At 35.0% G+C, this 14,730-nt stretch overlaps 1 protein-coding gene across 4 annotated transcripts; it reads right to left on the reverse strand.

Annotated features, from left to right (window-relative positions):
* Positions 1-3,331: 3,331 nt before the first annotated feature.
* LOC120330331 (coadhesin-like) lies at positions 3,332-11,939 on the reverse strand. 4 transcript variants are annotated; one of them, XM_039397233.2, is made up of 14 exons: positions 11,833-11,939; positions 11,399-11,510; positions 10,174-10,309; positions 8,897-9,149; positions 8,558-8,765; positions 7,915-8,082; positions 7,195-7,356; positions 6,644-6,805; positions 5,863-6,024; positions 5,531-5,635; positions 5,170-5,324; positions 4,820-4,898; positions 4,691-4,741; positions 3,332-4,148 (listed from the first exon to the last, which is right to left on the reverse strand). In XM_039397233.2, the coding sequence occupies exons 1-13, from the start codon at positions 11,896-11,898 to the stop codon at positions 4,707-4,709; spliced, it is 1,803 nt and encodes a 600-aa protein (XP_039253167.2). In that variant the 5' UTR covers positions 11,899-11,939; the 3' UTR covers positions 3,332-4,148; positions 4,691-4,706. The 4 variants fall into 4 exon arrangements, with proteins under 4 accessions (XP_039253167.2, XP_039253166.2, XP_039253165.2 ...); XM_039397232.2 differs by having other exon boundaries at positions 5,863-6,021; positions 10,174-10,318; XM_039397231.2 differs by having other exon boundaries at positions 10,174-10,318.
* Positions 11,940-14,730: the final 2,791 nt, after the last annotated feature.

Below are 14,730 nucleotides of genomic sequence, written 5' to 3' on the forward strand. Positions count from 1 at the left end.
TGGGAATGTATGAAACTAACCGTGCGGATTTAGGTATTCATCAGAAGTATATTGTGCCGGATTTTTCAGCGTATATTACTTATTTACGTTAACCAAGGCAAAAGTGCATTTCAAAAAAACTTTCAGGTATATGACTTTTCATCAAAGATTCTTGAAACTTGTCAGAGCGGATACGCTATGGTTCTAAAGCTTATTGATTAACAGTATTAAATCGGACTAGTGCTTGATTTATATTTCGTCATCCTGAAGTCCACGAATAAAAATTTATAACGGTCTGTCCCATATCCTGATGAAAGGCAAACTATGGTAATATGTTTGAGATATTTCTTTGCAATGTTTTTTAACGTTGCTTAATATAATTCTCTCACGTGTAGAGCATTCATGGATTCATTTTATATTTCTAAACAAAACATTCCCCCACTTCTGGTAAGATATAAATGAACAACCTATTTTAAAAGACCGAAATGAGAATTTCACAGCTTTTGATATATACAATCATAATAAAATAGAGATCGCTTTTGATAAAATAGTATTTACCATATATTTAAATTTGACAATTTTGATTTGGCCAATATATACCATTTATTAAATGTACAGAATATGTGAAGATTGATTTCTTGATATAATTTTCCATATGCTGCTGGAATTGATATAAAAGCTCAATCTTAATTTGCTGCACTGTGTCAATCAACCAGATAAAATGTTTTAAAAAAAAACAATTCAATTCCAAAGCCTATTTATTTATAGCATAAAACAAAAAGATGGGCAATCCAGATGTATATGCTATACTTTGATATAACCGTTTAACTCTGTTTGAAAAGCTGGATGTACTTAACTTTTTATGCAAGAGAAAAATTCAGTTTTCTTTTTGATATCATGGCAACGCACAAAACCAATAATGGATCTAATGATACGAATCAAGCTGAAAAGTTAAAGATTTAATCAAGATCCCATGCTATTAATAAAGCTCATTCTCTGTCCTGGAAGCTCTGCTTGTTTGTTAATTTCATTAAAACGTGCTTCATTCTACTCTTACTATAGTTTCTTCTACCTTCTAATTTTTTTTTATGATTTTTATGTTCTTTGTTTTTACGCCCAGAGTATAAGTTGCATAATGCGTTACTGAAAAATTTGATTTTTCTTTGTGTTTGGTTGAGTAACAAACTTGTTTCGAGATATACGTCATCTAGGCCAAATATGTTGTTTTCTTGTGTTAAACATGTATGTATTGTGTTGATTCATTCAGAATTGAGTTTGAACATGTTGCAAGGTATTAATTGCAATGGAATCTTAACTGAAATCTCATTCGCGAATTGAGAAAATATTTCACAATTTATCGACAATACAAGGTCGATAATCAAACCATGCCTATATTGCCACAAACATTATATTTATTATAATATATTGCGGATGTAATTTAATAAACGCTCAAGCAAAAAGCGGTCCAGGCAGACGATACCGCCTAGAGTAGATTTGAAATTTACTTTGTAAAATTGGGCTGGAGTATAGGAACAGTGCATACATTTGATGCAACAAAGCAACTAAAATTAAACTAATGATTACGTTGCAAAGTAGATATAATTCGCATTATAACTTTTGATTACAAACACGTCAATATTTAAATGATTGTAATTGTTTTACAGTTTATGCTGATGAGGTGATACTCGTCGTAATCGTAAAATGCATTTAGAATGACATCAATTATATTTTAAAGAGCATGGAATTAATATCAAAGTGATGTAGGCGCAATAATCTCGAACTCAAGGTCTAATTAACAAGATAACGTGCTCGACTGAAACTTGATACTGCGAGAAATTTCTCTGTGTTATGCGTCAGTGGATCTGTAAAATGGAAATTTTTGGACAATCCCAAAAAGTGTCGTAAAAGACCATTCACGACTATTCAGTATATGTTTATATCTGTTCAGTAATTGTACACACTCACCTGCTCAAAATAAATCAAAATCTTAGTTATTTAAGGTTAATCTATGTACAAGGCTTGTCCATGGGAAAACGCCCCATGGTTTGGGATGGGAAAGCACACATTTGTATTTCCCATGGGACAGACAAGTGGGCTCGTGAGTCAATTGGGACAAATAAGACGATTGGGACAATTTTGTATAAGATTACGTTTTGTGCGTCAACAACATTAACATTATTACGGTTCTAACATGACGGTGAGGTAACGTGGTAGTGCATATACACAATCAAAGTGAGAAATCATTGCGCTTATAGCGTACGACAAGTGATATGTGTAATAATTTTAGAGCGCAACACACAATTCTAGTTTTCCCGACAAACAGGGGGGCTGGTTCAGACATCGCATGTAGTCTGTAATGGTGCCCACATAACCCAAATCAATTTTCATTGCGATCGGCCCTGAGGAAGTTTTTGTGTTTTAGAGGCTGTCAATCAAGCCACACTCGAATGGTTTTGTGGTTTAGATGCCGTGGAGCGCCGTTTCTGGGTTGGGAAATCGTTCATTCGATATCTTGAAATATTTAATAGTTCTGGCGGTGGGGGTCGTGATATTGAATTGTTACAGTTAGACAATAAAATTTTGTCGTTTCGCATGTCTCTCTTTGTACATGTAGTTCTATTTAGGAGACATTGAATTTAAATTTTCATAAATTTCATGGAATTGTATTCCACATGCATAAATTGCTATGGGATGGGACAGAAAAATATGTCCAAAGCTCTCAACAATATCGCTAGTATTACCTCGGTGTATCCCAAAACATTTGATGATATACTTGCGTAAATTGGTATGTGATGCTGGTATCAGCAATGTGTCTTTGGTTCGAAAACAACTTTCTGCAATGTGGTGCCTATAACACAACCACGCTAACAATATGCAGAAATAAACGAAAACGCACAAAATCCTCGGCGTTTAGAAGTAATCCGTGCAAGTAGGCAATGGAAGCGTGATTCAGGTGTTTTTTCCTTGTCATGCACAAGGACATCGTTAGCTTTAGATAATAGAGTTAAAAAGCGGTAGAACATTCATAAGCCGTTTGAAAAGCATGATTTGTCCGAAAATTGCTCGCCATAAAAATTACGAGAACAGAATTTGTAAGAGCTTACAATTGGTTTGGCAGGGTGCTGAATTAGCATTAGACTTCGAGAAATTCCGGATCCTGATTAGGTAATCAAGATGGGTTATTGTGTACTGGGGAAAATATGATCTATCATGCACTGGCACTGGGCGATTCACGCAATCGTTGGTCAGTTATTTATTACATTAACAGAGTTGCTCATCCAGCGACTGGAAGGTCATGTCGAGAGTAAAAAGCTAGGATCCTAGGCTGCTAGATCAAAATATCAGTTCAGGGTTGAGAGTTCATAGTCTTCAATAGAATTATATCAAAAACTGCATTCCAAAAATAAGATGGTATATTCCAGGAACAACATATTCATTCGTCTTTTTCAGATTCAGACACTACTCATGAACTTCGCGTCCACTCAAAGGAGATGGGCATATCTAACCACTTGGACATGAAAAATTAGAGATTGTGGATTCATATACTTGAAAGTCTATTATTCATCAAGATAATTTCCGTGTACAAAGATATCCATCTTATATTACCCCAATTGATATTCATATTATTATGTTGAAACACGATAGTTATTTTTCGTTGTAAAATGAATCGAATGTTTTTGCCTTTGTCAAATGTGAAAGAAAAACACAATGTTAACTATGCTGTAGCAAGGTTAAATGTAATTTACATATCTGTTTTACATATTTTTTCCAAAACAACCATGATGCAAAAGAAAGTACTCATTGAATACATATTAATAGTTTTATCTCTTAATATAATATACAAAGTTATACAACCCAACCAAAAATCAAAAATGCTTACTTGTCGATACTTACATGTTGGCTAAACCATATCAGTTCCAAGAGTTGAGGACAAATGTGAATGATTACAATTATACACAATTCAACTAATATACATTACGAACCTCAAGTGTTGTTGACCATATTTCAATACTGGTTTAAAAAAATATTTTAAAAAAGTATTTTACACATGTTTTGATTATATATATAAATATATATATATATGCAGCAGATGAGAAAGCGACTTCGTTTAGTAGAACTTCGAAGGAGGGTATGTTGATTTATTCTTATAGTCGTACATTGTTTAAAACCTTAAAAAGAAAATTTTATAAGAAATGAAAAATTTTCACCAAATTTCTTGCTTTGTAGCCTATTTATACCAAGAATTTCACTGACTTACACTCATCGAGGCGAATGGGCCGAATAAAATACGATGTCAAAATACGGCATTTAATCGCGGTAATTCTAATTTTTATATGCACACCCAGTAACACCTCGGTATTCCTTGCTCAAAAACTTTCTTATTCACGCCGTCCAACTTTCAGTTTTTTTCATAGCATTGTGTGAGATTTAAACCCATTTTATAAAATGCGCAAATCTAGCGGAATGCAGAAAGCCAGATTTTCGGTCGCTGGAATCATTTTGTTCCACACATGGCACCGATGAAAAAATAGGACCAGTGTCGCAGCATTATTAGAATAAGTCTTCGTAGATGAAACAGGTCAATGCGCGAGTGGCTGTCGATATGGAATTAGGGAAAATAATAAAGGCTGGTAAAAATAATTTTTATACCATTTGTTGCTTATAACTTATGACCCAAGAATGAGAACCTGAAAAATAACCGAACACTTACGTGCTGCACAATCATTTTAGGTTTCGTTTTTGGTCTCTTTATATTCCATATCTGAAAATAAAATATTCAGTCAATGATTTGATGTTCAGTAAGAATGTAGAAAAGGTAATAAAACAAAAATGTAATTACTTCCGCTAAAATCGTCGTAGAAGCACCAGTTCACGTCATAGATTACATCACTAAAGCAGCAACCTTTTTGCCAACATTCCTGAAATAGAGAATAAAAACGTCAAATGAGCACACAACTAGAGAATGTTTTTCTAAACAAATGGGCCCAGGATGGACATAAATAAATGTAACAAACAAAAATTTCGTGGACGCCAAATTGAGACTGAGGTGCTAAACGGACGAGAGATGTTAATTGAGCTTTACAAGTTCGCCTGCATATACATTTGAACAAACTAAATGAGACATTTTGAATCTTTTTGCTTGAATAAAGCACGAGATAAAAGCACCTGCCAGAAACCCAGTATACATACCTCTCTTGATATTCCAGCATATCCACAATCCCTTCTCTTTTCTGGAAAACTGGCATCGCACGCTGCTTGGTTGGCTCTGGTTGTGATTGTAGTTGCTGTGGTCGTCATCATTTCGCATTGGCCATTGGTACAGGCACGTAGTTCAGAGCGAGGGCCTAAAATAAATGAATAAACATGTAGTATGAGATAATGTTTAATATCTTGCGAATATAGACAAATGCAATGAAAGAAATTTGGTAAAGATTAAGTGGACGACATTCCATTTTAGCTCGCCTTGCACTCACTTATTTCTTTGTTTGAAAAAGTTTTACTTAAACGCTACACGTTTACCTTAAAAAATAACTATATACTCATAACACACCTGGGCACCTTTCACGAATACAAGAACGAAATCTTTGTTGGTAGCACTGGTTCAAAGTTGTGTCTAATTTGCATTCTCCCCAAGGTCCGAATGAACTCCAGACACCTGAAACACAGAACAAACAAATATTACAACCTAGACTAATACGAAATATTTTTGAATGTTTTCTACCTTTTCAATGAATTTATACACTCTGTTGTTTTACTATGCAAAAATCTTTCCAATTGTAAAATTTGTGCTAGGAAATAAGGCTTAAAATAGGAAAAGCAAATAAATGTAATAACAACTCATTAAACAAATTATTGCCGGAATTGTACTTGTTGAATACATACCTACAGAATCTGGTAAGCAAGGTTTATTCCGACAAGAGATGGTTTCCATATTTGGTCCTCTGCATTCACCAATTCCCATGCAAACACGTACACGGGTTTTTATTCCAGTTTCACATGTATTCGTGCACGTACTGTAAGGTCCCCAGTCACCCCATTCACCTACTGCAAGTTTTGGTAAATTATTTTAAGCATGTGAAAACTAGTTGCAAGGCGGGACTTTTTTGGGTGTGACTGCATTGGTCGCTTTTAACATTATACCAATTCAATTTCAGGAGCACGGTTTTGAGTAACTACTAGAGTATATATATATTTCAGACAAATTTAATGATGTTTAACGCTATTTTGATAAGAAATATATCGTAAGTTTGCATAGCCATGGGATGAAAACAACTATTTCCAGATGCGATAGGTTGTGAAAATTCTTTACAAACTTCAACATTTATGATTTACTACTACACACCCAAGTGATACAAAATAGCTTTATGTCGCATAAGTTTCTTCTCCTATTTCTAATCGCTATTCTTTTCAGTAAAATCCAACTTATTTTGAAATCAGGACAGGAACCGGGTCGTACACATAATTACTACCTGATTCTCACATAAAAAATGGATCAGTACTTCAGCACCAGTATCAGCACATACTATGTACCATAGTGCGTCAATCATATCTAATTGTTTACCTGTCTTCAAGGACTCTCCGATGAATCAATTAAGCAATAATTACGATGATCAATGAGAAACAAACTCAAATGAAAACACAGCTTATCTTGTAGCATATGTACCTGACGAAATTGTTGGACAAGCATTGTTTCGGCATGGTGTCGATTCCATCATTGATCCCTCACATGTTCCAGGTCCAACACAAATTTTATATCGAGTTCTAGAACCAGAACCGCATGTCGTGGTACATGCGCCAAATGGCCCCCATGTTCCCCAACTACCACCTGAGAGGATATTTAGAATATTTTATTTGTAGAATAATTTAAAACATAATTTTTTGACCGGCTGGCATTGACACTATTTTCTATGATAATATGAATTTGCTCCGATGTGGGATCGAATTCATTTTCATTCTAGTAAAAAGGTTTCAAAGTAAAATCCAACCTGAGTTGATCAATGTATTAGGGTCTGACTCAGTTCATAGTCGAAGGCAATAAAAGCGCAACATTGTCAGCACCAGTATCAGCACAAACTATGTACCATAGTGCGTCAATCATCTCTAATTGTTTACCTGTCTTCAAGGACTCTCCGATGAATCAATTAAGCAATAATTACGATGATCAATGAGAAACAAACTCAAATGAAAACACAGCTTATCTTGTAGCATATGTACCTGGCGGAATTGTTGGACAAGCATTGTTTCGGCATGGTGTCGATTCCATCATTGATCCCTCACATGTTCCAGGTCCAACACAAATTTTATATCGAGTTCTAGAACCAGAACCGCATGTCGTGGTGCATGCACCAAATGGCCCCCATGTTCCCCAACTAGCACCTGAGAGGATATTTAGAATATTTTATTTGTAGAATAATTTAAAACATAATTTTTTGACCGGCTGGGATCGGATTCATTTCCATTCTAGTAAAAAGGTTTCATAGTAAAATCCAACCTGAATGGATCAATGTATTAGGGTCTGATTCAGTTCATAGTCGAAGGCAATGAAAGCGCAACATTTGTTTAAAATTACGAATTATAAATAAGTATCAAGAAAATATGTGGTTTGACATTCATTTTCTTAATTTTAAGTCTGAAATGTTAGTGATTACGGCATCTGATGGTCTAAAACTTTCACCTCAAATGGATACAAAGATGTCACATTTTAGTGAATATGTATAAACACAAATTATGTACATGTAGGCTTAATTGCTAGACGTCGAAGGAATTTTCAGAACGAGATTCGACCAGCAAGGGCTTTGGAATGATTATGATTACGTTACGACTTTTTGCAAATTTTCGCGTTTTAGCGTATAAATATTTTAAAACTCAGATCGGTGATAGCATAGCTGTTTTTGATACAGAAAAATAAAATGGCGTTTTATTCCATTAACTCACCTGAAGCTGATGTGGCACACGGTGCTATTTCACATGTTTCGGTTAAAACAGTATTGCCAACGCATTTCCCAACTCTGCTGCATATTCGAAATCGAGTTTTTGTTCCTGGACCGCAAGTAGTTGAGCACGCACTAAATGGACCCCAGTCACCCCATCTTCCTTCCTCAACTATGAAATCAACGTATTATTTTCATTAATAAATGTAAATCTTCAATGAAAGCAGTCATATGGTAAACAATGGATAATGAAGCTTCCTATGCGTTACTGCGGGGCACAATCATATAAATGCAATCTCTATTCTTTTATCAAGAATAACTAATTCCATATCGTATACCCTGCCCTAATTTATTAAAGTTGGAAACATATTAAAATCAAACTTTACCTCTCTGGAGGATAGGATTCACATATTAAGCCCGGGGAAGAGGAACGCAGATAAAACGACCTAATCATATGGCGAACCACGGCCGCCCGTCCGGTTACCAGTTCATTTCGGGCATGGGGTTAATAAGCCAATTATCTTTCAGTTGCTTTTGTCAAAAAATAAGTATTTAAACTACGGCCGGTTTTGCTATAAATCAATATGTCAAGACAATCGAAGGCAAACGATATTGAAAGTTGAAAAGAAATTATAAAAATAAGTTACCACATTCCACATTGTTGTTGCAAATTCTGGATTCAGTAAGTGGTTCAATGCAAGATGGATTTCCTGCCGAATCCAAACAGTTGCATACTCTCGTTCGAAACTGAATCCCACTTCCACAACTCGCTGAGCACTTTCCAAATCCTACCCAATTGCTTAAACATGGTTGTTGTAGAGTAGGTAGAACCGGACAGTCCGGTTGATAACACATCTGGGAGATTAAACCATAAACAAAAAAAACTAAACATCTCATTACTACTGTGTTACATGTTGTGCACTGTTACACAAAGTATTTAATGTGAAATAAATTCTAATTATCAAATTTGGATTAGTTTAACCTACCCCGACATTCAGAATGGAACCAGGACAAGGAGTTCTAGTTGATATTGTAGCTGGATTTGTAGAAATGCTCGACATCATGGGTCTGTTACTGAGAATTGCATCACCCTGACGCTCAATAGCACCGTTTCGAATGTTAGGTAAAATTGAACCTCCATTTCCACCGCGATTTCCGAGCAAACTAAGGGCAAGAAGACTGCTGCTGCTGCGTGAATTACTACCAAGCAGTAGAGGCAAAAGAGCACCAGGAAAGTTGCTGTAAAATAAATGACTGTTTACTAATATACGTAATGCGTTTTGTTTGAAAACTTCTGGGATATTCAATTACAAAATATCATGCACTTAGGGTTGCGTCTGGCATTGTTCCACAGTGCTTAGAATATGACGGGCCTAAGGATAATGACTATAAGACTTTTGTAGATGACCCATTTTGATTTCGTTGGTGGCAAGATAAAATCAGGCTTGAGCGATAGAACAAGACAGTTTTTATATATGACATACGTCCCGTTACATGAGTAGACTTGGTCGAATTTCACTTATAGAGTTCTATATATATAGCGTATTATTATTTCGTACGAAGAGTACGGTTTGCGACGTATCATCTGTGATCTGAAACTAGTATCAATGACATGATATTGACACCAGCGCTTACTCGTGTCAGAAGGTGTCATTACTGGGCTGTGAATTTTTTTTTTTCAAAATTGACTATGTAATTTCTAGAAGCTGTATCCCCCTTTTCATTCCCTAATTTGGTTTTCAGATTTTCAATTCGTTTATGATTTGTACCCGCGGCAAAACAAAGATGAAGGGTATTTAGTTGTACTATCAATACGATCGCCAAAAAGTAGTCTTTGAAATATGAACACGTTCTTATAATTTGATATTGTATTGTGCTCATAGGAAATAAGGATAACTTAATAGCTTTAAGGTGAAGTATGTACGGTAATAGGAAGCGTGGGATGTTCCTGAGATAGCTGATAACGTCACATAATGACTGATAAAATTATTTGCAGTCAATATATTCCACTGACATTGGATTCATTTACACATGAAAGTATATTGTCACGGTAGTTTGATATCACGGTATTTGTTACCTTCTGTTAGATATTATCACATATACGCTTGCATAATGATCGGAATACCCGGGTGATTAGCTAATTTGGAAATTGCAGTATAAAATGTATCCTTTGGTATAACATATTCAAAAGTCGAATTCAACGTATAGAATCTGTAAGAAATATGACACTAATTTGATATTATTTTGAATTCAAAATCCTCACTTCTGCTCTCCTGTTGTCCGTCTTTCTGGGTAGAAATAGCAGGCACGCTGCCTTTTTCGTTCTCCTACGCCACAAGTAACGGAACAAGAAGAGAATTGCCCCCACATTCCCCACTCATACCTTGGGTCTTGGGTAACTGGAAAATCTATGATAATTATTGTCTTCAAAAATTTCTGCCTTCATTGCATTTTTATAAATATTTAATTTTAACTTTTATAGGTGCTTGATGAAAGAGACTAGTTGTTTATTATAATTTCTCAACATCGTAATCGGTGAGTCAATCTAAGGTTTGAATAACGAGAAAAACAGTTAATATCTAGAACAGTGGTCGGCAAACTTCATGTATTTATGGGCCAAATATATACATTTCCGGTAGCGTGCGGTCCGCGTTATTTTCGCCTACGAACAATCGCCAAATTAAACTTCAAATTATGGCGCACTTTCTACTTTCTATTGCTGTGTTAAAGGCCTGCCACAATGAGACGTGTAAAAGGCCTTTTTTAATCAATTATCATTCAAAGCATTTTTTCATATATAAATTTACTTATTATCAATGTGGAGGATGATGTTGTTTCTGTGTCGCGGCCAAAGCGTTAAAATCAAAGAGCAACTTCGTTGCCCGCAGAAGTCGTCCGAACGATGATCTGGCGAGCGATTTCGAAATTTATTCTTAGTGTAATGCATTTTAGATAAAACTGCTCACAGTAACATGTTCTTCCGAACGTGCACATTATACGTTTTACACTAAAGTACATATGAGCAATGGGACAGCCCCGGGTCAAATTTCGTATGTGCAATGGTACGTTTCGTAATGAAGTTTAACATATCCCATGATAACTGCGATTTGAACCCGATTTGAAAAGCGCAAAAAAGAAAAATATTTTCCCGTCCAAGCACTTCGGAATGTTCGACCTTCGTCGCTAACCGTTTCCTAAACATTTTTAAATTTGAAAATGAACGTAACCTATAATTACAACCAACGACGTTCATCAAGTAAATGATATATAACTGATGTTACTTATTACAAAACAAGCGCCGTACAGCAGCACTTGTCACCACATAAATCCGTGTGGAGACAATCAGAAATTTAGGATCAATTCTTGTTTAATGCATTTAAAGTCGGGTCGTTCGAGGACCGCAAAAAATTATTTCGCGGGCCGCATTTGGCCCGCGTGCCGCAGTTTGCCGACCCCTGATCTAGAATTTGGACAGTTATAAGTATTACCTCTTAAGTTAGATATTGGTGCGGGGTTGTTTGTTGACAATTGTACAGGAGAAGTCTGTTGTCCCGTCGAATCTTTTTCATTGACACCGTTGTAAAGTACCGTAAGTATTGACTGAAATAGTATCACATATGATGAGAAGGAACATTAAAGCATAAACAATATTAATATTGACTGAGATTACGGGCAAATAAAGCATTCAAAGTGTTCATTCAATCGTTGCAAGATTAATATTACTTTGTTATTAAGATCAGGTTAATAATATATTTGTTATTATCAGCGGGTATTAAAATACATAAAAACTTTATGGTAGAGTAGAAAAGACGTTCACAACCTTTGATAATTGTTTGAATCTTAAACGCCTAGTTTCTAATCAACATTAGAATAATTCGAGTGAAAAGATATGCTTCATTTCATTTGTATTTTTAGTTCATACCTCCAGATCCTGCTGTGTGTGGACTCCAATAATAATGGTAAGAAATATCCCAACAAGTTTTAACATGATGCAAATATACGATTCCGATAAAACGGAACACAAATTAAACTGAAAAAGATAAATTTCAAGATAATAGCAGTCATCAATAATTCACACTTAAAATGATCAGCTCGCTCGTTTTGGCCTACAAGACTTTTACAAAAATCTTCCTGTGATGACCACTATATTTCAAATCTCAGTCAATTTTTATATTTATGTACCTCAAGCGAAAATTTATCAGCGCACAAGACAATAAAAGCACCCTGCCTCACGCACATTGAATTGAACTTTTGATATATGATCAACTTTACCTATCGGCCAGTATGAAATAATAAACCAACGTCTCGTATTTAGATCATCGAGACGTTATCTGAGGACGATCAGGGATGAGGCATTACCAGCCACTAATGAGCTATCAAACATTTTCACTAACTTCCAGAACTCTGCTCATAACTATGAATAAAGTTTAAACACCGGAAGAATCTATAACTTAGCTATTTTTTAACTTAGCTATTTTCACCGACCTCTAGAATACTTCAATGTTACAAAATGAACCGTTTCAACTCTTCCAAATGCCCTAATCTCTAAATGTTTTTCAGCAACGTAATTTTTTCAAATTTCGTAATATTTCGTAATTGTTGTCATCTTTGAAATTTAAAACTGTTTTTGGCGCTCAGGTTCGCTCACTGTAAAACGGGACATGAACGAGTTGATACGAGAACCCGTAATGTGAAAATTGGCTGAATTAGAAGCAATATTATTGTTAAGCACAATGACTGAGACAATTTATTTTTATAATACAGTATTACGAATATCTTTCGTCTATCCTAATTTTCATTTTGTTAGGACCATAAATAGTAAAATACAAACAATATATTTTCCGCTTCTTGTAAAGTGACGCCTTACATATTTCAATGCCTTCGCAACATCACCAAATAACAATAATTTTTTTTGATCATTGACTAATAATTAGATTGACTGAAGTTATGACGAATTTCTTGATGGAACCATGTGTTCAACACCCTTATCGCTGTTCACAAATAAGTCAGAAACACGTTATTGATATATATTGTTATTTAGTTTTTCATAAATCATATTTTAGCTTTGTTTCTCTACACATTATGTAACGTACAGTAGCAGCCTATTACCACGAACCATTGAAATATCTTTTCGTGATAGAACGCTGTCATTATGTCTCAAACTTTACCAATGAATTATACTTTGTTCTGGACAATGGGTCGAAACTCTCCACTGGAGGGCAAACCCGGCTCTCGTGCATTGCGGATTCAATCCCCATTTTTCGTAGTTTCGAGAGACAAAATCGAGACTGTATTTTGAATTTCATACAGGATTTTTAGCATACAGAAGTTTACTGGTGTGTATTCCTGAAATTCGCTGTTTTATAAATATATTTCAAGAAATGTACACACTACCACATTTTGGGCAATTGATAATGGTGTAGCAAAATACGCATATAAACGTTTCTATAAATCGTATATATATATATATTAGAACTGCTCGGAATTGCAAATAGTTTTTTGGACTAATTTGAATCAATACATTGCGACGAAAAAAACAATATTGTGTCGTAGATGACGTCGTCGGCAACTCTAAGTTTTGCGACTGACAAGAGGGAAAAATTGCAACTTTAAAGATCCGACAGCTGAAATGATGTCTTGAAAATGTTGATAATTGGAGTAATTTATTTTTCAGACTTTCAATAACAGTCGGATTTGGATAGAAGCATTGTTTCAATTACAACGAGTTTGTGATGAAGAATTCTGGGATGTAAGGTAGGAACATCATTGGTAAGCTCAACAAATCTTTTATCTGTGCGTAACTACACTATAGTTAAGGCAGTGGTTTAATCTCAACCTGCGGGAGCTTTTCAAGAGGTACGCGAGCAGATTTGAATTATTGCTACAATTAACCTTTCAGTTTGCTAAAATATGCCGGCAATGATTTATTTTCCTTACCGTATATGTATTCGTTGAACAACGTTTATGGAGGTTTCCCCAAGCACCAGTTTCCAATTGTTTATTACCGTAACTATAACCAATAAGTCAATAATGACGCAACACGTAACAATTGCAATTTCTCGCAATTGCAAACATTGCCTCGTTTTTGTAGTTTCGAGTGATATTTGTCAGTTTTTAGTTGTCTTTCAAGAAAATAATTGTAAATTAATTAACTTAATTGTTATTATGTCTTCCGCGAAGCTTTACTTTAGTTGAATTGAATCTCGCAAATGCTGCGATGGACAAAGCTAAAACTTAGCTATATCCAAGGCTGCCATCGATATGAACCCAAAAATAAGGACATCAGGGAAACATAATAGTAGAATAACAAAGAACGAAATGTAATAAACAAAATGTATCCATGGTAGTGCGACCAGTGTCTAATCATACTAGAAAGAACACTTTGCTCCAGCAGTTTTTTATTCTTAGAAACAATCTGTTCCATCTCACTTTTCAGTTGTATTTTGATTCAGGTTACACGCAGTGATTTTGGTCGGTAGGCTATTGTTTTGTCACTGTGTCAATAAGTTTGCTGTTATTACGTATAATGAATGCACGTAGCAATCAATGAGGTTGTAAATTATCATTTCTAGCAAATCAATCATTCGATTTGACCAATCTAAGTGCCTGATATTAGAACCTCTACCCATAAAAAGAGTACAATAGAAATAAGGACAAATTTATTATCTAATACATACATCTTCAAAATAAGGACAAATCTCAGAAATAATGACGTTATGGCAGCCCTGGCTATATAAGTACCTGCAAACTGCACATGGTTGATTAATTTTAATAAAAATGATGGTTTCAAACACTTAAACCATTTTATATGCGTCAACAT

Source organism: Styela clava, chromosome 12 (genome assembly GCF_964204865.1).
Source record: "Styela clava chromosome 12, kaStyClav1.hap1.2, whole genome shotgun sequence".
NCBI lineage: Eukaryota > Metazoa > Chordata > Ascidiacea > Stolidobranchia > Styelidae > Styela > Styela clava.

Coding starts and splice junctions, on each gene's coding strand:
- LOC120330331 (XM_039397231.2), bottom strand. CDS start 11,898: ATGTTAAAACTTGTTGGGATATTTCTTACCATTATTATTGGAGTCCAC. Junction 9,150..10,173: donor CGGACAACAGGAGAGCAGAA/GTGAGGATTTTG, acceptor TTTATTTTACAG/CAACTTTCCTGGTGCTCTTT. Junction 4,899..5,169: donor ATGCTGGAATATCAAGAGAG/GTATGTATACTG, acceptor TCTCTATTTCAG/GAATGTTGGCAAAAAGGTTG.